The sequence below is a fragment of the Egretta garzetta genome, unplaced genomic scaffold (genome assembly GCF_000687185.1).
Source record: "Egretta garzetta isolate BGI_Z169 unplaced genomic scaffold, ASM68718v1 scaffold287, whole genome shotgun sequence".
NCBI lineage: Eukaryota > Metazoa > Chordata > Aves > Pelecaniformes > Ardeidae > Egretta > Egretta garzetta.
Genome location: NW_009260435.1, coordinates 1 through 24,756, shown reverse-complemented (window position 1 = coordinate 24,756; position 24,756 = coordinate 1). Strand labels below are relative to the sequence as shown.

At 45.4% G+C, this 24,756-nt stretch overlaps 2 protein-coding genes across 2 annotated transcripts; both read right to left on the bottom strand.

The window, feature by feature from the left end:
* Positions 1–255: 255 nt before the first annotated feature.
* On the bottom strand, positions 256–1,239 carry LOC104130679 (olfactory receptor 476-like). Its single transcript, XM_035899559.1, has one exon. It carries the CDS (start codon positions 1,237–1,239, stop codon positions 274–276), a length of 966 nt encoding a protein of 321 aa, XP_035755452.1. The 3' UTR covers positions 256–273.
* A 16,642-nt stretch (positions 1,240–17,881) lies between these two features.
* On the bottom strand, positions 17,882–18,823 carry LOC104130677 (olfactory receptor 12D3-like). Its single transcript, XM_009643746.1, has one exon. It carries the CDS (start codon positions 18,821–18,823, stop codon positions 17,882–17,884), a length of 942 nt encoding a protein of 313 aa, XP_009642041.1.
* Between the last annotated feature and the right edge of the window lie 5,933 nt (positions 18,824–24,756).

The following is a 24,756-nucleotide window of genomic DNA, read 5'->3' as shown; positions in this document are numbered from 1 at the left end:
ATTCTTTACAATGAGGGTGGTGAAACACTGGAACAGGTTGCCCAGAGAGGTAGTGGAGGCCCCATCCCTGGAAGCATTCAAGGCCAGGTTGGACGGGGCTCTGAGCAGCCTGATCTAGTTAGCGGTGTCCCTGCTCCTGCGGGGGGGTTTGGACTAGATGACCTCCAGGGGTCCCTTCCAACCCAAAACATTCTATGATTCTATGATTCTATGATTCACATGCCACGCAATTGTGCCTAAACCTGTGGCTCATTAAGGATTGTTACCCCCTTTTTATTTAACGGGAAGCAGTCCTCTGAAAGCCAGCAATTTACATGTCTGTTTTCGCAGAGCTTCCTTGACCTCTTTGTTTCTCAGACTGCAGACGAGAGGATTGACCAAGGGAGTGAGAGTGGTATAAAAAACCAAGAAGACTTTGTTGGGGGATATTTGGGTATCATGATGGGGAAGGACGTAGACAGTTATTATTGACCAGTAAAAAAGAATCACCACAATAAGAAGTGAGGAGCAAGTGGAAAGGGCTTTTTTCCTTTCAGTGGCAGAAGGAATTCTCATGACTGTGATGATGATGTAGAGGTAGGATGAGAAGGTAAACAGAAAGGGAGGCAGTGAGCACACACCTGCCACAACAGAAGTGGCAAGTCCTGCCACGTGAACATCACTGCAGGAAAGTTTTATCATTGGGAATGAGTCACAGAAAAAATGTTCAATTTCATTAGGCCCACAGAAATCTAAACTCGAGATGAGGAATGTCAGTATAGAATTAGACAGAAAGCCACTTATCCAAGATGAGGCACCCAGCTGGAAGCAGAGCTTGCCATTCATATGGGAGAGGTAGTGCAAGGGTTTGCACATCACGAGGTACCTATAGTAGGACATTGCTGCCAGAAGATAGCACTCTGCGGCTGCCAAGCAACCAAAGAAATAGTACTTCGTAAAGCACCCGTTGACTGAAATGCGTCTGTCACCACCCAGATAGCCAAGCAACATCCTTGGCAAGATATTTGAGCTGTAGCAGATTTCCAAGCAGGCCAAATTGCCCAGGAAGAAGTACATTGGGGTGTGAAGGTGCTGATTAGCCACCATCAGCACGATGATGCAGATGTTTCCTGTTATGGTCACAACATAGATTAACAGAAACATCAGGAACAGAAGACAATCCAACTCAGGGCCATTCCCAAATCCCAGGAGGATGAACTCTGTAACAGCCATTGTGTTTTTCCACTCTTGCTTTGTCATGACTTCTGTTCTAGTGATAAATCGGGAAATGTTAGCACCGGTGATGACCTTGACAGTTCAGACTCAAACAGTGAAAGTTTCTTCATAGAATAGAGAAGCAGAGTAAGAAAGTCTTTCCGTTATCAGACCTATCACCCAATTTCTATAAAGGTTCTGCACAATACTGAGAGTCATATTGCGTATTACTCCACGTACTGAGAAGAGCACTTAAAGCTGAAGCAATGCCTGGGCTGCTTCTCTGGCACAAGGCTGCTTTCTATCATGTTTCCAGTCTGTGCAAGCAAATTAAAAATCAACTCCTTTCATTAGATGCCATCACAAGTTTTGCCATATTCCTTTCTGTTGTGAAAAAAATAATTTGGTCTGATTGTTCGAATGGTGACACAGCTATAATTCCGTTGCTAATATGCATTGATGCGTATTATATATTCACTATATATCAGTGTGTAGCATGACCGTTAATGCAGGTACTTTTCTTATTTGAAGGAGGCTGAAAAAGAATCCACCTCCCACCAATGAAAATAAGTGTGAGCATCTATACCATCCTCAGCATATGCTCGCCCTGCCAAAAACCCCCAAACACACCCCAAAGCACCTTCCAGTTCTCTCACCCTTCAGTCTCGTCAATGGGTAGAATGGAGGATTCCAGATTTAAGGAGTTTAATTCACCCTAAAACAGTTAGGATGAATCATCTTGTGACAGTGTCTCTTTCTGGTCACTGAGAACTCACAGAGCATTCAGTTGCCAGGCCCTTAATAAGAAAAATACAGTTTAGATAAACCCTACTGCTTGTCATAGTGCTCTTTTTTATCTTCCTCTCATGTGTACTGAGCCACTTCGCTCTCTAAATTACAAAACCCATTTTCCAAAACTCCTGAGGCTTTGGCTGATCTTTTCTGGATTTGTTCAGTACAAAAGCACTAAAAAAAAATATACTGTGGCCCAAACTGGACACAATACTGTGGTTAAGGCTGTACCGGCAAATGAACTGAACAGAAAGCACCTACTTCTTTTTTCATCTGTATGGACTCTTCTTGTCAGCTCTTTTTTTATCCAGATGTGCATGGAGTTGGGAGACTTGTTGGCAACACATTAATGGGGTGCATTTTTCAAGCCCGTGCACCCTGGCAACACAAACTCCATCCATGACCCTTCACAGACTGTGAGGGACAGTCTTCAGCCCCGGGGTTCCCTAAACACACCCCCCTCTACCAATACAACTTTGGGGGAGTTTTTTTTCCAGCCCACTCTCTCCCCAGATCTAGCACTCTGATTTAGCAGCACCTATTTGAACCATCTCCAGTGGGATTAATGCCACCTAACTCAGAACATTTGCATCTAGGGCACCCACCTCAGACTCTTCTTACAGTCTGCAGAGAGAAATAAGTGCTTTGGACTGTGATCCATACAGTACGCTTTACAAATCGACTTTCTATAGGCTAAATCTTCTAAGGAAATGATCTCTTTCTTTCCATTGACAATAGCAGGAGTTTAGACATTAGCTCAGAAGTCAGCTTCTGCCATGCAGACTGCACCCCCTTTTTGACGTTGCCCACCACACTTGGGGCGGTGACAAGACACTATAGCAGTGAGGGCTGTGTAAGGACACCCATGCAGTAACTTGCATCTGAACCACTTAGCATAACTTTGGGAGACATACACATTTCTTTCCACAGATCTAACTTTAAATTTTTCTTTAAATTCTTGTTCATTCAACGCCCCAATTTTTAGCCCATTTGCCAACACCTGACAACTGAACTGTTGGAAGTGTCCCCCATTTCTGTGTCAATCAGCAAACTTTTCAGACCAACCCTGTTTCTTACCTAAAACCACAGCAACACTGAAATCCAATTAAAGAATCTTCTACCTCACAAGGTTTTGTATCCATCTTTATTTTCTTCTAAAGCTCTCGATTGTGACCATATTTTCTTTTTTTTTTAGCCAACTGAATATACCAGCTCTTCCTTTCCATTCTGTCAGGTGGAGAGTTTTCCCCTCTTTGCCTCATTCCTTAGAAACCTTTTCAGAGCTGAGACAAGTGAAACACCCGAGGGGATAATCAAGCAAACAAAAGCCTTGGAGAAGTCATTGTCATCAACCTCATCTGCACATTCCTTTCTTTCACACTCTGATGGGATCAGTGTTTCCTTAGCCTACATTTTGATTACTTTTGGGCCTGGATGGAATTATATCGACAGATAGGGTGACAACTGAGTGACAGATGACTGTGATGATCATCATGGCTATCAAGTCAGCACTGGGTTCTACAGATGTGTTGACGTCTAAAACTAACTAGGGCCTGGATTTAATGCCAGGCAGCTACTTGAATGCCAGCTATTTCAGTCATCCTCTGGAGATGCTGCTCTACCTTCTTTTTCTGCAGGGGGACTTCGTTCCTAGCTGTGGAATCACAAATAAGTGAGAAGATTGTTCCAGGTCCTGGGTTTTTAATCTCAGCTTCTTAGCTTGCCTTTAGGAAGGCCAGGTAGAATGTGATTTGTTAGTCAATGTTCAGACTGCTTAGTCTCCAAGACCAGACAGAAACAGCTTGATGAATAAATATGTCTTGGCAAAGCGCAACTTTGCATTGGCTTGGTGAGCCTCAAAAAGAAAAAAAATCATAAGAACATGGGGAAATTCAAAGACCACATGGAAAAAGTGAAGTCACAAAAAAGTAGAAGGGGAAGTTGTATTATGCAAACACCGCTAGATGGGAGTGTAGTCAAACCAATCTGAAATATCAGTTTTTATCACGGTGACTTCGGCCTGTGCGGGTGAAGAAGCTGGTCCTAGCTGAACTGCAGAGACTGAATTCCATCCATTTTGATTGCTAACATGAGATGGAATAAACCTGTCTCAAAAATACAAACTCTATGCGTTGACTTTCACATGGGATACCCTTAGTTCCCCACCAAGTAGCTGCTCTGTCCGTTCCACGATAGAAATAAAATGTTGTGTTCAACCAGGTAGTCTCAGCTTCATGATTGCCACGGTCTCTTTGTGTATAATCTAGAGGCTTTAGTTTAGAGGTCAAGATGCACCAGAAGATAGATCTCTGTTGCTAAAAAGATGCATGTGGCATGTGAACAACTTAAGTATTGGAATCATTTCATAGAATCATAGAATCATAGAATGTTTTGGGTTGGAAGGGACCCCTAGAGGTCATCTAGTCCAACCCCCCTGCAGGAGCAGGGACACCGCTAACTAGATCAGGTTGCTCAGAGCCCCATCCAACCTGGCCTTGAATGCTTCCAGGGATGGGGCCTCCACTACCTCTCTGGGCAACCTGTTCCAGTGTTTCACCACCCTCATTGTAAAGAATTTCTTCCTTAGATCTAGTCTAAACCTACCCTGGTTTAGTTTAAAACCATTACCCCTTGTCTTGTCACAGCTGGCCCTACTAAAAAGATTTTCCCCATCTTTCCTATAGGCCCCCTTTAGGTATTGAAAGGCCGTAATCAGGTCTCCCCACAGCCTTCTCTTCTCCAGACTCAGTTTGCTGTCAGACAAAAAATTGAAAACCAAGTATATAGGAAAAAAAAAGACACTTCAGCTTTTTTGCATTTCTGCCCTGTTTTTATCCTCTGCCTGATATTTGCCGTGTGCTTGATACTGAAGTCAAGTGGCAAAAGCACTCAAGAGATCTGAGGTCTAGCCCAGATCATGCTGAACTCTCCCTCTGATGTAGACTGAGAAGAAAGCACCTCAGGGTCTGGTATCTGCCAGGGCACCCATGCTAACAGTCTGTGTGTACCATTGACTTGGCATCTGTGCTAATAGACAGTCTGTTCACACCATTGACTTGGCCTACTCTGTCCTTCCACCTTGGGGTGCTGGTCCCTCTTGCAATCCTCACCTATTTCCATGTTTCCCCTCTTCTTTCTGGAGCTCTGCTTCAGGTCCTCCTTTGGGGGAACTCAGGCAATACTGACACAGTAACTCTCATCACCTGTTTCAGGTCAGAAATCCAACTGTGGAAAGCACCATTTGTGGTGTGGCCCAGCAGAGGGTGTGCTCTGAAATGCTCCTGCACACCCTCGTGCCATACGTGAGTGCCTGCATCAAAGGGATGTTAAAAAGACACCATCCAAATGGGTTGTGATACAGTCCCCTCCTACTCGATATGACAGATACCTGGCTCACAGTGTCTTCATTAGGTACCTAGATGCCTTTGGAAAATGGAATATGATTGGAAATAATATGCGTGTGGGATAGAGAAAGCAAAATTTATTAGTAAATTTCAGTACAGCATTAGCATATTCTAAACTTTAATCAAGAATATTATGGGGAAGGTTCTACCCAATTGATAAATTATTTAAAATTTCCATTAGCAAAATTATCAAAGGAGATTTTGTGTTCATACTCAAGAGCATATAATGAGTCACAAGGGACTTCTGAGTTCGTCTTGGCTCCAGTACATAAGGACTCCAGTACATAAAGACAAAGCAAATAGTTGGAAAGAACAGATTCTTGGCTTTCACACAAAGATCATGAAACGAGAAGATAGCCTGCAGAATCTGTGCTGCATCGCACAGCATGGTGTGGGCAGGTGTTGGAGGGACCCTGGCCCATGACAGGTTACTGTGGGGGTAAGCCTGACCAGGGGAAGCGTGCAGACTTGGAAAGAGAGTGAATGAAGAGCTGATGATAAGATTAATTTCTGACTTTCTGTGTTTTTCCATGAGTGGAAATAATTGCCCATGTGCTAAACTGTCTGGCTCATCTGTTACTGACATCATTTTATTACGCCAGTCACAGCTTTATCTGAATGCCCCAATTTTTTTAAGTGACAAGATGTTGAACAAACTGAACAAACTGTGTAGATGGTCCTCCCCATGCCCAACGTTTCCCTACCTTGTAAATCCACTGGGTCACCCAAGATGCAGAATAGAAGAAAACTTGTGTGAAGATTGCCTGGTTGCAGAACCTAATCCAATGTGACCGCAGGCTAATGCCATAGGTGTGGGTAGTTTTGAACACCTTTCCCCATGCTGGAGCATCTGCAAAGGAGCATAAGTGTATAAATGTATATCCAGAGTACAAAAATCAAGGATTAGGGTATGCCTCTGCAAGACAGGGACACAAGCCAGGACACCAAGCCAAAAAATGTCATGTAACCATCCATACCTCTTAGAAAAGAAGAAAATTGTCTTGTCCCTGAGGCATACCAACAGTGATTGAAACAGAGATAAGACAATTTGCTTTTTCATAGAAAATATTGCTTAAACACTTTAAGAGTTGGAATTTTAAATAAGTTATCAGGACATAGGGATTGGATCCAAGAATTAAGCGGAATAGTGCATCTTCACTGCCATGCATGGAAAACAGTTTTTAAATTTTCAGATTACATTTTAGTATTTGCTTTCCCCAAGATTCTGCATGAAAAGCAAATCCTCAAGCTGCAGAAAAGCAAAACCAAACCTGCATTACAGAATTCATCCTCCTGGGATCTGGTGATTTACCTGACCTCCAGGTTGCTCTCCTCCTACTCTTCCTGGTGACCTACATGGTGACAATGATGGGGAACATTCTCATTCTCCTGTCAGTGGTAGCTACTCAGCATCTCCACACCCACTCACACCCTTATCTCCCGGCAGTGATGTCTTATGATGGATATGTAACAGTATGCGAGACTTTACATTCCATTACCCTTGCAAGCTTTGCATAGCACTAGTCACAGGGGCCTGGGTAAGTGCTTTTATGATCAGCTTTGTTATCACACTGCTGATGTCACAAATGGTGTACTGTGATCGCAGTGAGATTGACCACTCTTCTCAGTGGTGGTGCCCAGTGACAGGACAAGGGGCAATGGGCACAAACTGAAGCATGAGAGATTCCAGTTGAATGTGAGGAAGAACTTCTTGACTTTGAGGGTGACAGAGCACTGGAACAGGCTGCCCAGGGGGGGATGTGGAGTCTCCTTCTCTGGAGATATTCAAGCCCCGCCTGGATGATGTCCCATGCACCCTGCTCTGGGTGAGCCTGCTTGAGCAGAAAATGCCAAATGGAGGGAAAAGGCATGAACAAAAAGAGCAAGAAAGAACAGAGGGAGCATCAAGATTAGAGATGGAGGAGGAAGGGGTGCTCCATGATCTCCAAGGAGATATTCCCTGCAACCAATGGAGGACTCACATCAAAGCAGGTGGCTATTCCTGAAGGAACTGTAGCCCATGGAGGACCCATGCTAGAGAAGGGGAAAAGTGAGGGAAGGAGCGGCAGAGAGAAGCTGCTATGTACTGACCCTAGCCCCGTGTGCTCCCCAGCACTGCCTGAGACCTGGAGCAGAGGAGCCTGCAGTGAAGAGGTGAAGTTCAGCCTGGGAAAGTAGGGATGAAATGTGGTGGTTTAGTGCTTATCTTTGTTTCTCACTATCTGAATCTATTTTAATTGGCCGCAAATGAATTAATTTTCCCCTGCTTGAGCCTGTTTTGCCCATGGTGTTAATTGATAAACCATCTCCCTGTGTTTATCTCAACCCATGAGCTTTCTCATCTTGTTTTCTCCCCCTTCCATCCCACTGAGGGTGGGAAAGTGAGCTGGTGGCTGGGTGGGAGTTTGGCCCCTTAGCCCACCACACTAATATTGCTCACCACTTACTGTGCCACCTAATAATCTTAATAATCTAAGCCTGGCGTGCTGCTGTGTTCTAATAACTGCTCCACGGAAAGGGTGCCCATTCTGCCCTCCTGAGCTGCTGCTACCCTATAGGGCCAGTTGTGCACTACAGTCATGCCTTTCCCAGTCCTCACTGTCATCCTCCACTTCACATTTTACACTATAACAGTCCTTCTTCCTTCTTCCTTCCTGACGGTTCCCATCATAAACCTAAAGCAGTGTGGGACGCTCAATCCGCTGTGCTGTTTTCCTATGTCAACAGAAAGGTGACTGAGAATAGGGTTCACAAGGCCTAGCTCTCTATATAAAAGTCTGGCTTCTGAGCTATGCTGGTTCCCTGGGCTCCCTTTATGACCACTGGTGGGGAACAGTCTTCCCCTGTCTGTTCTGCTGGTCAGAGCTTCTCTTTATATCCACTGACTCTACAGGGCTAGATGACTAGCTCGGAGCTTGCATACCCAGTATTTATATCTAAGAATACAACCTTACACCCATGAGTAGCATCAACCCTTAAGTTTTAGCCACCCCTTAGGAACTTCTTACTATCTAGACTGTAGGCATCTTTACCAAAAGGCAGAAATAACTGCTTAAAGATAGGGGTGTGTTGCTCGTTCAGATACATTAAGGGATCCTGCGGATATCTTGTAGGGTCTGTTGATCACGTTGGTCAACCCTGTTCTGGTGTCAGTGATGCCCTAGGTCACCCTGAATGGCACAAGATGCCTCTGCTTGGGCACCTGAATCACTGCTCGAATATCATTATTGAACGTACCTGTCTTCTTGTATAGTGGAGAGACATTTCCAATTAATTTCTCTTCTCCTCCGTATTACAACGATGGGTCAAGGCGGAGACTGTGTGCTTGGTTTAGGCTGGGAAAGGGTTCATTTGTGTTGCTTTGAGCTAGATGAAAATTAACACCGGAACTGATATCAATAAACTTTAAACATTGGCTGTGTAGATGTTCACGTAAGTTAATAGATGTATTAACACCTGAGTTAATATCCAGCTGTCAGAAAAAAAATACTTTCAGGGTGAAATGAAATGATCAAATCATGCCTTCTCTAGGAGGAGATGACTTGTATCCAGGTTGCGCTCACCGTACTGACTTTACCTAGTCCAGCAAAAGTCTGGCTGAGGGCCAGGTATGGACACCCATGCCATCCATAGCCCTACTGAACTAAATAAACTTTTCTGAATTAGTAAACTAGACTGCCTCTCTCATCCCTGTGGTTTGCAATAGCCGTTGTCTCCAGAAAGATTGATCCCATTGTAACTTCCAGGTAGCTTAAAAGAGTTGACAAGCAACTGCGGAGTCATGGGTGCCAAGATATCTTAAAGCCCTGATTTTCACATTGATTGTAAGCCTGCACCTGGAATTGAGTGTAATGGGTTCTCCAAAGCAGTTTCCTGTATTGTTGTTGCTGCTTATTAGCTGCCTAGATTAAATACCGAAGGTTTTGGTAGATATGCAGGAGGCACTTTGTGAATGTTCCTTACAACCAGCTCCCTCTTTACCAGACAAGCAATGTCCTTGCTGTATTTATCCTGCAGTTTCTTGCACTATTAGCTTTTTTTGAACACTAACTGCAACACTGTGGTTTCCAAGTTTGCATGTTGGCTCCCAACGTCTTCTGAAACACAGTTCACTCTTGGATATCCTTTAGTTATTCAGATGGCTTTGTTTCAAGTGTGCCTGAATCCCTCAGCACAAAAGCCAGTCTGCCTTAACATTGACACCTCCCTTAACCTGTCTTAAGGCCTGAGGGATTTAAAGGTTCTTTAATAATTAAAGTGTCTCTATAATTTGCACTTAATATTGAAGTTCGTCTTGGTTTGCCAGGTTTGCGCTAGGGTGGTGTGGTAGGAAAGGGGCATGCTACAGGCAGAAGAAACATTGCATGTAGGCGTGTGAGGATGCGAAGTCTGCTCAGATTCTCTGTAAATTTGCCTTACGTTTGTGGGTGGCAACAGAGAAAGCAATTCCATTCCCAACTGAATGAAAGCTGGCACACATAGCTTCTTACTTGCGTTGCAAGGGCAGATGGTGGATGCTGAAATCCAGAACCTGGCATTGCCGGCAGCAGCTGTTTCTGTATGCAGACCCTGTTACTCTGAATTTTGCAGTTTTTTTTAAATAACTTTGCTTAATGCCAAGAGCTTAGTCCATTGCATGTCAGCTGTTCTTGCTATGGTCAAACCCAGCCAGTGTGTGTGGATCTTCAGGACTGCTGTTATTCACTCCATGGAAGATAAAGGGCAAAGCTGATCTCATCTATCAGGCACATCAGCCACCGCGGCGTGACCTAAAGAGGCAGCCACATACAAACACCAGCGAGCAGCTTGGGTGGAAAGGTGCAGCTGACGGCAGCGTTCTGCTGTGTGGATATGAAGACTCCCTTTATAGCCAATACAAAGACATTGTCACTTCTTGGGTATGATTAATCTCATCCTTAAGTACATATCTGAAATCATCTTCTCTAACAGTGTCTTCACTGTGTTTGCTAAAATTTCTTTCACATACTCCAGTATATGCTATACATTGCCATAGAGTCCCATTCCTTCTGCCTCTCTCTCCCTTCATGCATATGCATTTTGGGACTAATTATAGATGCCAGAAGTTGTTTATTATTATTATTATTATTATTATTATTATTATTATTTTTATTATTATTATTTCTAATGAAGCTTTAACCCGTGAGGATGTGATTTGGGTTTTGGACGGGAGGGAACCTAATATCCTATAAACATGACCTATTTCTTTCTCTCTTTTCTGAAATGCTTTCCTCTGACAACAGAGATAAATCCAGGTAATGAATCAGGGTATAAATAGGTAGAAAAATCAGAGATTCTTTAACCGAAATGTTTACTGTGGAACTTAACTCTCATACGATCTGAATTTATAATCCTATTCCATTTAAGAAAAAAATTATAGACACAATGAAATAGAAAGCTGTAATTTGAATATATCTGATGGAAATTTGAAATCTACAACTGAAGAACATCTTTTTAATTGGGAGGGGGAAAACGGCTGTGTTCTGCTGAAATGTAAACATTGTGAAACTTCCTAAATAAGGAAATTAAAAAATATAGGAAAAAAAGGAAGGAAACTGATGTCACTGAAACGTTCTAGAAAATGCACAATGATATGTGCTAGGTGAGGATTTAGGAGGAAGCCAAGCCTTGACAATCAGGATGAGGATATCAGTTAGAGTCCAATTTGTCCTGGTTCCCAAAGGATCTGGTCCCAAGGGGGCTGTAAAGAGTCTATGAGTCAGAGGGCTAAGAAAACAGTGTCCTATCTGATGGGCCTTACACGTTTACTAACAGGGCCGATGTAGAGTCCTCAGGGCAAGCTGGCTGTTGGGAAGCCAAGGGAGGGGTGTTCCTGGGGGATATTCAGGTACCAGATGCCTGCTGTTTTTTGGTTGAACATGGATAGATAAATGCGTATGATCACTGCTCTTTTCTGTGGATTCCCAGGATACAATTCTAGGATTAGCACTGATCATATTTTGTAAACTCTGGATTTTTTTTTTTTTGTGTGTGTGCGTTTGGCTTTTTCAAGAATTGAAAACAGTAATGATGCATTGCTCTTTATGAGGACTTAATCCAATAATAATAGCTATAACCCAAGAATTGTTGTATAGGCTGGCACTTGGCAGATACCCATGAACACCAGAGACTTCAAAGTGGGTTGAGATGTCTTCACTGAGCTGCAACCATGTTTCAAGTTATCTTAGTTAAGACATGTTTAGCATCTGCAAAAGATGAGATAATAATTCAATTTAACTTGAACTACTCCCTCCTCCTTTCTGTTTATGCATTTCAGGCCATCTCTGCGTTTTTTTGTGAATCAGGTTGGGTTTCACTTGGTCCTGTCTCAGAGGTTGTGATTTGATGTGTGCATTCCTACAGTTTGTGAAAGCAGGCCCAAAGACACTGTGGGGTCGGGTGGGGCCGGGATCTGCTCTGGGGCTGGAGGCACTCCGAGTGGAGACGCTGGGTACACCACTATGTGGCTGGGCTGCCGGGGGCCTGCGGGCTGGGCCAGAGGGGCATTGGGAGAAGTGATGTGGTGAGGGCCATGTTTCAGGATGAGCACCAGAACTTGAGCCCAGGGAATTCTGGGTAGCCCCAGGTCTGGGCCCGCAGTGATGGCTGGGCCAGGCCAAGATGCCTTTGCTCAGGCACCTTTGCTGTGCGGCCACTGCAGCCTCCCCGGAGCCCAGAGGTACCCTCTGCAAGCCCCGTGTTGACTAGAAAGACATCTGAGGCAGACGAGGCCTGACAAGGTCCTGCTGGGGATCAGCACCCGACCCTTTTCCTTGACAGGACAGGTCAGAGGGGTTGTTTGGTGAAAGCGCTTATTCCCTCCTGCATTTTCCTGTAACCAGGCTCTGATTTTCTGCTCTGAGCAGCCCCCTGGGAGGGCCACTTAGACGTCCTGCAACAGCTCCATCCCTAACAGCCTCCATGGGCCCCACTAAAGCTCCAGGAAACTTTACTCCCATGACTGCCCTTCACACTGCATAGTTTTTACCCAAGGGCTCGATAGACTGAGCAAACTGTAACAAGCTTGCTGTTAATTCCCTGTACAGTCATCAGGTGGCTAATAGGAGAAATAGTCTTCGAGAAAGAGTTTTGCTAGACTTCAACTTTTTAATGAGCAACAGGGGATTTCTTGTTTCTTATTCAAACCTGATGATGTTAAACTAATACAGTCCAAATGAACTTAATAAACACCATTTTCCAGTAGGGGCTGATGCTGTCAAAGAAAACTGAACAATGTTATCTTTGTGGTCAAGCATCTTGTGGACTGTTTCTCTCCGGAGTTTGCCAGGTTTGTATATTTTTAGTTTCCAAAAAACAACTTTAAACTTCTTCAAACTTCTTGAAAATCAGAGGTCCGTCACCGAAGACCAATGGCGGAGCCTGGGCTGAAACCCTTCACTCCTCGAGGCTCAACCCTCACCCATTGAGAAAAGGCAAGACATTCAACGTGAATATTTCACTGAACTGGAGGGGAATTTTTAACAGGTACACCTTGATAGATAGATTAGATAGATAAAAATGTAATTATGTCTGTGTGTATGCATGTGTGAATCGATTTAAGTAATCTGTAAATGTGTGATTTAATTACAAAGTGAGCCTTAGACTGCTGCTAGACACACATTATCCTTAGACATAAACCCTTGACCATGCCCGAGACTAAGATTAGACACAGTCACACCTTGACTCCTCACTGAGGAGTTCAGGAAGCAAGGGGGTCTGCTCTGAGCCTCACAACTCATCCTCATCCTCGGCGCCCACGGTCCCTCTGTGAATCACTCGAACTCAAGTGCAATTTAATTTTCCTTTGTGTGCTCCTTCCATGCTGTGACAGAGTGACCCTGGCCATCCTCAATCTGTAACTAAGTCGCTGTTTCAATTAAAACAAATTTTGTCGAATCACTCTGTTAATTGACTGATGATTGAGTGCTATTGAAATACCACAGTCCGATCCTGTGATTTGACGTAAAGGCACAAATAAACTCTAAACTGCTACTAAATCAAAATTGTGTAAAATCACTCATTCGCGAGAAATCGGCGTAGTCGGCAGGATTTGTAACGGGATTTCGCCACACTGGTACACAGAGAAACCCACGAAGGGGATTTTCTGCTAGTAGAGAACCACGTTTATGCTGTCTGTGTTACGCAGAGACCTGTAAAGGTAGTGTCCTTCTGTCCGGATTGATCCATTTGTGGCTCTGTGTGTGTATGCACACCTATTGGGAATTCACACTCAGGCTCACTTCTAGCGGGACGTGAAAATGAGGGTAGGGAGCAATCGTTCAACTCCCCCGTCCAGGACTGCAGGAATTCCCAAGCTCCTTCGGTACCTTGGATTCAGCTGCTCTTAACACACGGCTCTCAGAATCTCCTAGAATTCATCAAATTTGAAATTGTCTGTGTGAGATACAGCAGCTAAGTTAATAGCCATCGATTCTAATGCAACCTTTTTCTCATTAGTTCTCATCACTGACTAACATTTGGGCACACAGAATTTTCTTAAGGGTTTGGGTGGGTTTTTTTAATAATTCCCAGTTCCTCCACTCCAGGTTATGTCTGTTTGGAAACTCCTTTTCTAGTCTCAACGCCGTGGCAGTAATCACAGGCTCAGTCTGGTCATAAAGACTCGGATTGTTTACAAGACATAGTTGAAACTCACTGTTTTCCAGGCAGGCTTTTAGCACATATATATACCCATGGCATGGCACTGGCACAAAGGAAATGGAAAGCTCCACTGGGTGGAAACTGTTCCACGAAAACACTATATGGTCCCAAATGCCCCTTGTGTACAGTGACCAGAGGGAGCATAGACTACCTTACACTCTGTCTCGATCCCTCTCCTCAGTTCCGTACCTACCACAGGGCACTGGCTTCTTATACGCTCAGTAAGAATTTCCCTCATCTTCTTTGCAGAACTCTCAAACACCCTTTTTGTTTCTTCTTGTTTCCCCCAGGGCCACAGGACAGAGATATCGGTCAAAATATTAATAAAAACTGAAAATCACCACACCCTGCTAAGCTACCATAAAACCCCTTTTTGAATTGAAAAATGTAAACAAGAAAATCCACATTTTTGGAGTTGAGCTAGATGGCTACACACTAGACAAGACACAGAAAAGATCTAACACAAACAGTATGCCATGTAGCCACGGGCACTTTATTCCACAAGGTGCAAACTGTAATTTATCAGGCAAAAGCCATTCTGCAATGAGGTGGTAGCAGAAATCTCTCTTTGCTTTGGTCCACAAAGAGAGCCCATGTACAGCCTTTGCCAGCAGCGGTGCAGAGCTGAACACTAGGCTGTGTCATGCAGGGAGAGAGATACTTCCTTCAAAGCTTTCCACCCAAAAGCAAGTGCTAGGGGGAGGTGGGGTTTTATTTGGGTGGACATGGGGCAGAGGAAGAGAGGTGGAGCAGGGTGGAACAGGCCTGGCAAGCAGGAGAGGATGGGGACACAAAGGGGCAGGTCAGGTGCAAAAATGCTGCTGGTTGGTAAGCTTCTCTGGCCAAGAATTCTGCCTGATGGCCAAATGTGACTCCTCTTATTAAACTCTGTTCCTAACTCCTGACACCGTGGGTGTGTGATCTCCTGGTGAGCTTCAAGTTGGACTATCCCATGGGTAGGAGGAAACCAGCATCTGGAAAAAAATCAGAGTTAGAGACTGGAGGCTGGTCCAGGGTCTGGGTATGGATCCTGGATGGTAAAGGCACTTCTCAGGGCCTGTGTTGATCTGTGTGGAAGGCCTGTGAATGTGTGTGTGTGGTGGGAATAGGGGCCTCACCTCAGCCTCGCCCCAGGCTGGATCTAGGGAGTGGGGAAAAGCAGCAGTCTTGCCTTCAGCAAACCAGGGGGACAATTCTCCTAGATCTTAAAGTTCACTGTATTCATCTTAACACAGTCTTCACATGGAGTAATTTCACTTTTGGAGGTGTTCAACCCCAGTGGCTATAGATGAAACATCTGCTGGAAACATCTGATGTTAGATGTCGTGACCCAGACAAGTGGTTTCATCAGGCTAGTGTCACTGCAAGAAAGATAGATGAGGGGGCTGACATCACAGAAGAAATGGTTACATCCATATGATTCTAACATGTCATTACTTCCAAGTTTATTACAAAAGCTCATCAAGTCTTTTGTGTCTCTCAGGGGCCGTTGTTCGTAGTGGCCAAGGGGTGCTGAAGGGAGCGCGTGAGTGCTCAGAGAGGGTGCAGCAATGCTGCCTGACTCTTCAGTGGGAAAGGACTGTGCTGACAGAAAGAATGTCTCTGTGGTTTGTAATGCCCTTTTTGGAAGCTGGGGTGGCCATCTGTAGAAGTCTTGAGGAAAGTATTTAACGCAGTCGAGAGTAAGTAAGGTTTTGGGTAGGAGAGTGGAACTCAGCTCACGGCGCTTGATGTAGTTGTCTGAACATGTGCACTCGATGCCATTAAGGATACTCTTTTATACCCAAGTAGGTTTTAGACCAAGCCTGTAGGTTGTTCAGGGACCAAGAAGACCTGCCTGTTGTTTTGAAGTGGCAGCCTGAAGGCCATGCAGGATACCTTTGAGCATCTGAAGTGGCAGCAAGCTCCAACACTGATGGGATTTAGATGTCTAGCGGACAGGGGGACATCTAAGCCTGGATCGCTTCAGGGTCTGCTGCCAACATCCATGAGTCAGTTCACACCTTAAGAGTGATAGAATCAGAATCATAGAATCACAGACTGCTTTGGGTTGGAAGGGACCTTTAGAGGTCACCCAGTCCAACCCCCTTGCAAGGAGCAGGGACACCTTTAACCAGATCAGGTTGCTCAGAGCCCCATCCAACCTGGCCTTGAATGTGTCCAGGGATGGGGCCTCCACCACCTCTCTGGCAACCCGTTCCAGTGTTTCACCACCCTCATTGTAAGGAATTTCTTCCTTATATCCAGTCTAAACCTACCCTGGTTTAGTTTAAAACCATCACCCCTTGTCCTGTCACAGCTGGCCCTGCTAAAAAGATTGTCCCCGTTCAGTGACAAGGTTCGAAGTAGACCCCCTTGCTTTCTAAACTCCTGATGGAGATTAGGTGTGCCTAGGTCTAATTTAGTCTCAGACTTTGTCAACAGTTTATGTCTAAGGAATTGTCTATGCAAAATTTATCAATTTTTCATTAACATTAATTCAGCATGCAATCAAAGTTACCAGGTTATGACTGATATCAGTCGCTTACCAAAGGTCTGTCATTGGTAGAAGATCTCTACCTCAAGGAGCAACCTTGAGAGGTGTTCCAGCTCAAGGGGGAGAGCACCGCTGTCATATTTATAAGATAAAGTGGTTGGCTTCCAGTCAAATTACATGTGATGGAAATCGTATGCAGGAGACTCCTTGTACCCACAATTTTCTTTGTTCCTTGATAAATGAGTCTTGGAAAAGCCACCTGCTATGCTTGTGTCCATCACATGACCGGTGTTCCAAGCTCATATGCCTCGGTGTTCATGGTGCCACTCTGTGCCTTTGTGCATTTTCAGAGAACAGAGAGAAACATGAGGAGTTCAGGGCCTGGCTATGGCTCAGGCCTCTACCTCTTCTGGAGCCTGCACCAAACCACCACCAGTCTGGTCAAGGTGTCGAGCGCATCTGTCAGAACCTCACATTAAAATTGGGATTTAGTGCTAAATATAAGTAGATATCTAGTGCTGTGAGAAACATCCATACTTCACAGGCGTGAAGTATGGCAAAGGACCTGCAACAGACCTGTTCCATTCCGGATCCACAGGCGAAGTCTGAGTAGGATACCTGAGGACATTCAATGCGTCTGTCACAGTCGGTGTAAATGCAAATTGATTGCTTCATCACTGACTGCAATGTGAATCTGGAAAGTAGCTAGACACATGAATACATTTAAGGATATAAATCTCAGCAAGATAAGCCACGCTGCTAAGGCGTGCTAAGGGGCGAAGCTCACGTCCATCTTTAAGTTTACATTCAACTCTAGGTTCATTGGTAAAGTTTCCCTTACACTTTGTGGAAAGAAACAGATCCTTCCAGCGGGTTGACTGAAGTAAAATTTTGACAGCATCATTTGCAGGCTGTGCCCGCCCAAAACGTAACACATGCCAGCTCTCTTCACCTATACGGAAGGTCTGGATGACAGGAGAGTCATTCAGCTCTCTAAACATAGAGATCATCATCATCATTTAATACCTCAGACTATCCAGGACAACTGCATGCATCTGTCAGCTGTGCCTCGAGTCCTGCAAGAGACACACACCTGTCTGTACTGGAAGCTGGAGACAGACAGGGTGCCATAAGACATCTCAAAATGATGGAAGAAGCATCAAGTCCTCGAATATCTCCCCTGATCTAGATCTACACAATTAACTTCTAAATGTCTTAAACTAGGTGAGACAATCAGTAGTTTTTTGGTCTCTTGCAACGCAGCATCCTTTGGAGCTCTTTCCTTATAAACACGAGAGGTGGAGGAACCACGTTCTGAGCCTTATCCTTGTTGTAGTCACTTTCCTCCAGGAAAGAGTTTTCTCCCTAATATTTTTTTCAGGACAGATCTCACCTCCTGGTTCCTAAGAGTGTAGATCAAGGGGTTCAGAGCTGGGGTGACAGCACTGTACATGAGAGACACGTGCACATCCCTTTTCAAGGAGCTTCCTGAGGAGGGTGGTGTATAATTTAAGAGCACTGGTATGTAAAGCAGTGCTACAACGGTGAGGTGGGAGGCGCAGGTGGAGAAGGGCTTCCATCTTCCTTCATGGGACTGGACTTTATAGATGAGGAAGGAGATGATGTAGAGGTAAGAGAGGACTGTGAGAGTGAAGGGGCATAGAGCAATAGATGTGGTGACGACATTGAGGAGGGTCATGTTGAGGCTGGTACTGCTGCAAGCCAAACTCAGGAGTGCCTTGATGTCACAGAAGAAGTGATGAATGTGGTTGTGGCCACAGAAGCTCAGTCGAGAGGTCATGACTGAGTGCATCATGGCATGTACAAAGCCAGTGGACCAGCTGGCCACAGCCAGCAGCAGACAGGTCCGTGGACTCATGACAAGTGCATAGCGCAAAGGGTTGCAAATGGCCACATAGCGGTCGTAGGCCATGGCAGCCAGGAGCACGGCCTCAGTACTGCCCAGGAAGTGAAAGAAGTGGAGCTGGGCCAAGCAGCCACCAAAAGAGATGGGCTGATGCCCAAAGAGAAAGCCAGTCAACATCTTGGGAACAGTGACTGTGGAGTAGAAAATGTCCAGGCAGGAGAGGTTCCCCAGGAAGAAGTACATCGGTGTGTGGAGCTGGGGCTCAGATACCACCATGGTCACAATGGCACCATTGCCCAGAAGACTGCTCAAGTAGAGCAACAGAAAGGAGACAAAGAAAAAGTGCTGCAGCCCCCGCGTATCGGTGAGGCCCAAAAGGATGAACTCACGGACCTCCGTCTGGTTCAGCATTGCTAGAACAATAAGAAGCAAAGGCAAAATGTCAAGGTCCCACAGCCATGAGGTCTAACGGCACTACTGGACTCATTTGTTTCTGCACTATTTGAGTATAAAAAGTGCAGAAAAGAGCGAAACAGGACACAGGTAACCAAACACAAAAGCTGCACATAGAACCTCAAGAAATTAACATGACCAAAAGAACCTGAATGCTGTCCTCTACAAAGAAAAGAGTAAAATATTACAGAGGGGACAACATGAAAAAGAAAACTTCCATCTACGTATCATAGCAGAGTATGTGAGACATAAAGCCTTGCTGCTTCCTCACCTTCAGCCACATTCGTATTTCAGTTCTACTCATCTGCAGCTTCCTGATGCAACCTTTGATCTCATCGATGAAGCTCCTAACTCATCATGTAAATCACTCCTGATGCTTTCTTTCAACTACTGTGCCTACATTTCATTAAGCCAGTTTCAACTTTCTAATTGCTAATGGTTGCCCTCTCTTCCAGACTCTTCTTTGGTCTCAAAAACTGCACAGCTTCCATATTTTTGTTATCAAGAGACACCAGAAGGTGCTCCAAGGTGCCACACAATCACCAGCATTTATTTCATAAGTTGCTGAGAACGAAGGAAGAGGATGCCTTAGCGTGTGATCGCAAGCTTGGATTTGTTACTGGACTTTGCCTGGAGAATGCCTTTTTGTTGATCAGCAGCAGACGAAGGAGACAAAAACCTGCATCTCGTCTCCTACAATGCTGTGATGGAGCGAGACTGAATTTGCAGGTGCCAAGTCAGCTGGTGCAAGTTCCCAGCAAACTGGCTCATCCCACTGCGAGCTGGTCGTCCCGCCTCGCCGAGACGATAGGATTGGCTCTGTCAGCACCGCTGCTCTTCTGAAGTGCCAATGAGTGAGCGCACGCTTTTGCTTTTTGCCTGTTTCAGGGAAGGTTGTTTATCGCTATGGGTAAGCCATAGCCATATACAGGAAAGAGCAAAACCCTGGGATTATTTTACTAGGGCAGGCAGGCACAGGTATTTCCAGCTTACGCTATAGACTGTAGCTTCTACAGGAGGAGTAGTTTCCTCTGCACACTCATAATGTCAATGAATACAACTAGTGAAAAGATAATGACTTCCTTCCAACATATTCCTTGTAAAGAGGTTAAAACACACAGAGGCACATTGCATAGCCTGCCTTCTCCATTCTATTCTACTACGTGCTTTTATTGAAAAGGGGTGATTTTTGAAAGTCATTCTGGAATATCTCCAGTCCAGTCACTCTTCTTGTACTCCTTTCACTTATTCCTTCTGCGTGAAAACAACGAGCAAGCAGAAAACGTCTAAACTGGTTTCACAATAGAAGAACATGAGCTTGTAGGCTAGAGGTGACCTATGTACACACGCACCCGCTCAAAAAAACTGATCATACTGCTCTGAAAATACTTTTAGTCTGGTCTTTGAGCAAGCTCTGTTGCAAACATGGGATTTGATCAGGTTATGGACTTATCAACACATTGGTCAGTCACCTGCATTTGAAGAGATGTATAGGTGCAATTCCCTACGAATGACAAATGCTTCAGTTTCTCACATGCTATTTGCCGCCTTCAGGCACCGCAGCCCTGCTCGTTGAAATCCATCTGCAGGAAGGCTTTGCTCCGTTAGGGTGCGTTCCACAACCTTCTCCCATCCTGCCTCTTTTTCTCAGCCAGCCATGGGTGATCTAATCCCTTTCCTCTATTCCTCCTAAACTTTTGCTTCCTTCTCTTTCTAACACTTCCCTTCTGTTTCACAGATCCTGGCTAACATTTTCTCCAATTCACTGGTTAACACATCCAGCCAAAGGAAAACAGTCCTCCCAAGCTGTTATCTTAAGGCTCCTACTTCTTAAATACAAATGCAGAGAAAAGGCTTTGCATGCTGATGCTTCCCTATTTTCCCAACTAGATAAATTACATACAGGGGAAAAAGATAATTCTGCACAAACCTCACCTCACTATCAATTGGCACATTTCTCACTGTAGTAGTACCCTCCGATCGTGAGCCAGAAAGCAAAGCTGAGGACAAACCCACTTATTTTGCAGTTAAAAGGCTGAGAGTTTCCGTTCTCCTTTTTCCTTCCGTATCTACCTGGCAGTCGTCTTCTGGCTGGGACATTAATACTGCAGCTGTGGTGGCAAAGGCTACCGCACGTTCTCAGGGGGCTTGTACTTAATCAGGTAGGGTGCAAGGAGGAAGCTTTGCAAACTGTACCAGAAACCTCGGATGACCTAGTTATGGGGGCGGGGCGGGGGAAAGGGGGGAAGTCTCTTTATCATGTCCAGAATGTGCAAAATATCAACAACATCACGCGGGAAGTAAATTTCCTATTGCTCTGATCAGTCTCCTGAGAGGAGATTTGTGAATCAATGGTGAGCTGCAGAGCAATGACCAAAGTGTTCCCTAAACATAGTGCACAGATGAGCCACCTGCAGAGGAGAAGACAAGCAAGATGAGGCACCCCGCAGAGACTAGCTCATAACAGGGGAAAAAAAACCCAAGCCAACAAACCCCAAGCCACACACACAGAGAAATCAAACACAAATACCTCCACTTCAGTGCACGCAGGTGGCTGAAAATTCCCTTGGTGATAGAGGCATGAGCTGTGCAACCTCAACTGAACCGGAGCAGTGTTTAGGCAATGTTTCCTGAAGCTCTTTCCAATCTTAGAAGTTGTGAAACCAAGTACGAGTTCCATCCATCCTGGTCTGTTAGGATTTCTGATGTTTTATTCTTGTTGGCGTTTCACAGATAAAGAGGAGTTTCTGGCCTCTTTGTAGTCAAAACCATCCTGACACAAGCTATGTTAATTCAACAATAAGACTAACTCCCAAATTAATTTTGCCCTGCTCTGGGTTGGCATTTGTTTAAGTACAACTTGCTGTTACAGGTTTTGCTAGTTTTTCTGGTTTCCTTTCATGTTGAGGTGATTTTGGTTTCTTTTGCAACAGCTGTGAACTGTTGCTCATCATCCTCCCCTTCGCCTCAAGGGCTCCCAGCCTCTGCTTGCCTCTTCAGAGCATTCCTCCGGTGTGTGGTGCATGTGTGTGCACGCGTGTGCGTGGGCAGGGATTCTTGGTCAGCCACACAGGTATATTCCCTAAAGCATCCGGCTAGCAGTTTGCATGACAAAGATAATTAAGAATAATTATTTTTCAAATATTCTTGTTCTGTTTGAGCATGTAGAGACGCAGTTATGAAAGCCAAAGCTGAAATGGAATTTAATCTGTCCAGGGATATCAAAGATAGCAAGAAGAGCTTCTGTAAGTATGTAGGTGACAAAAGGCAGACTAGAGAAAATGTGGGCCCATTGCTGAATGAGTTGGGGGAACTGGAGGCACAGGACGTGGAAGGTTGATGTACTGAATGCCGCCTTTGCCTTGGTCTTTACTAGCAAGACCAGGCTTCAGGGATTCCAGGCTCAGAGGGAGAGTCTGTCATATCCTTGGTGGAAGAAGATCAGGTCAGGGAACATCAGATACTAAGTCCATGAACCCTGATGGGATTCTCCCATGAGTGCTGAGGGAGCTGGCTGATGTCATTATGAGGCCACTCTCAATAATCTTTGAATGATCATGGTGATTGGGAGAGATGCCTGAGGACTGAAGGAAAGCAAATGTCACTCCTGTCTTTGGAAAGGGCAAGAAGGAGGACCCAGAGAACTATAGGCTGGTCAGCCTCACCTTGGTCTCTGTTTCCAGGCACATGATGAACATGAATGTGATCGTAAGGAGTAGTCAGCATAGCTTCACCAAGGGAAAATCATGCTTCACCAACTTAATAACCTTCTGTGATGAAAGAACTGGTCTCGTAGATGAAGTTAGGTATGCCCTTCTTTGCCTTGCTGCAAGGGAAGTGTATCCTGGACTGCATCAGGAGAAGTGTGGCCAGCAGGTGGAGGGATATGATCCTTCCCTTTAGCCAGCACTGGTGAGGCTGCATCTGGAGAGCTGTGTCCAGTTCTGGGCTCCTCACTGCAAGAGAGGCATGGACATACCGGAGAGAGTCCAGCAAATGGCCACCAAGACGGTGAAGGGACTGGAGCACCTTATATATGAGAGCTGGGAGGGCTGGGACTGTTCAGCCTGGAGAAGAGAAGGCTCAGGGGGGTCTTATTAATGTGTGTCAACACCTGATGGGGGAAGTAAAGAAGATGAAGCCAGGCTCTTTCCAGTGGTGCCCAGTGCCAGGACCAGAGGCCACGAGCACAAACTGAAACACAGGAGGTTGTCTCTGAACATCAGGAAATGCTTTTTTACAATGAGGGTGACTGAGCACTGGCACAGGTTGCCCAGGGAGGTTATAGAGTCTCCCTCCTTAGAAATATTCAAATGCAGTCTGGACATGGTCCTGGGCAACCGGGTCATAGAATCATAGAATCATAGAATCATAGAATGTTTTCGGTTGGAAGGTTACCAGGCACTTAAGTCAATGGTACATGTAGCCATGCTGAGGTACATGCAGGACAAGAAGGTGGTTGGGCACAGCCAGCATGAATACTACAAGGGCAAGACATGGGAAGGCAGTGGATGTTGTGCACCTTAATTTGAGCAAGGCCATCAGTGCAGTCTCCTACAGACTCCCTAGATCTAAACGTGGAAGGTCTGCACCGGCCAAGATAATAATGTCAATGGTCAGGATTATCAGGTTCAAAGGGCCATGTGGCAAGAAGTCCTGCTAGCAGATAGTAACTTGTGGTATTTCTCAGGGATGCGTATGGTGGCTACTGCAGTTTGATTTCTTTATTAACCACCTGAATGGTGGAATAGAGTGTGCTCCCAGCATGTTGGAAGCTCCAACGTGTGGTGGTGCGTGCACTGGAGGGAAGAGCCTGTCTTCAGGGGGACATGGACAGGCCATAAAAATGGTCTGACTGGAACCTCCTGAAAGTTCAACAGAGGCAAATGCATGCTTGTACATCTGGGAAGAAAGGAACAATCCCCGGGCACGGGCAGGCCCAGGGATGGCTGGGTAGGAAGCAGCTTTGCAGAAAAAGCAGCTTTTGGGGGTTAGGTGGACAAGAAGTCAAAGGTGTGACAGCAGTGTACCCGTGCTGCAAGGAAGTCCAAATGCATCTTGGTCTGCATTGGCAAGCGTACAGGCAGCCGGTGGAGGGGAGCAGTCCTGCTCCTCTCTTTGGCACTTCTGAGATCACATCTGGAAGATGTGCCCAACGTTGGGCTGCCCAGCACTGGAAAGACATTGCCTAGCGGAGGGAGTTCAGTGGCCAAACACAGTGACACCAGGGTGATCAGCGAGGACAAGGAAGGGCTGGGAGACTCATCCCTTCCCAGGGGAAGGAGATCATGTTTCTGCCTGCAACTATTTAGCGGGAGGGATTCTCTTAGAGAACATGGGGGCAAATATTTCTCAGAGGAGCACAGTGATACGATGCGAGGTAGCGGGCGCAAGTTGGAACATGGGGAATTTGGGTTGGAGACTAGGGAATACTTTTTCACCTTTCAGGTATTCAGACTCGGAACAAGCTGCCCAGGTTTGCCTGACTCTCCTTGACATTGTTGATAACTTTACTGGACAAGACCCTACCCAGCTGGCCTGCTTTGAGTGGGGGAAGGACCAGAGACTGCAGGGGTTTCTTCCAGCCTACGTTACTCTACTTGCGTCTACAAATCTGTGCTGAACAAACCGGGTTTTCAAACTCGAGATCAGCCTTGGAGCTGAGCTGCCAGGTGCTTCACAGAGGAAATGTTAAGGCCACCTTCCTTGAAAGGGGCATCAGTGTGGTTCAAACGTCCCTGTGGGATTGACACACTGACATCTGAACTTCTTGGACTAGAGTCAAACTTGTTGTTTCTGTAAACAGTTGTGGAAATTTTTTCCAGAGGATTGAAAATGAAGCTTACGATGCAAATTTGGGATGGTTTTGACTACAAAGAGGCCAGAAACTC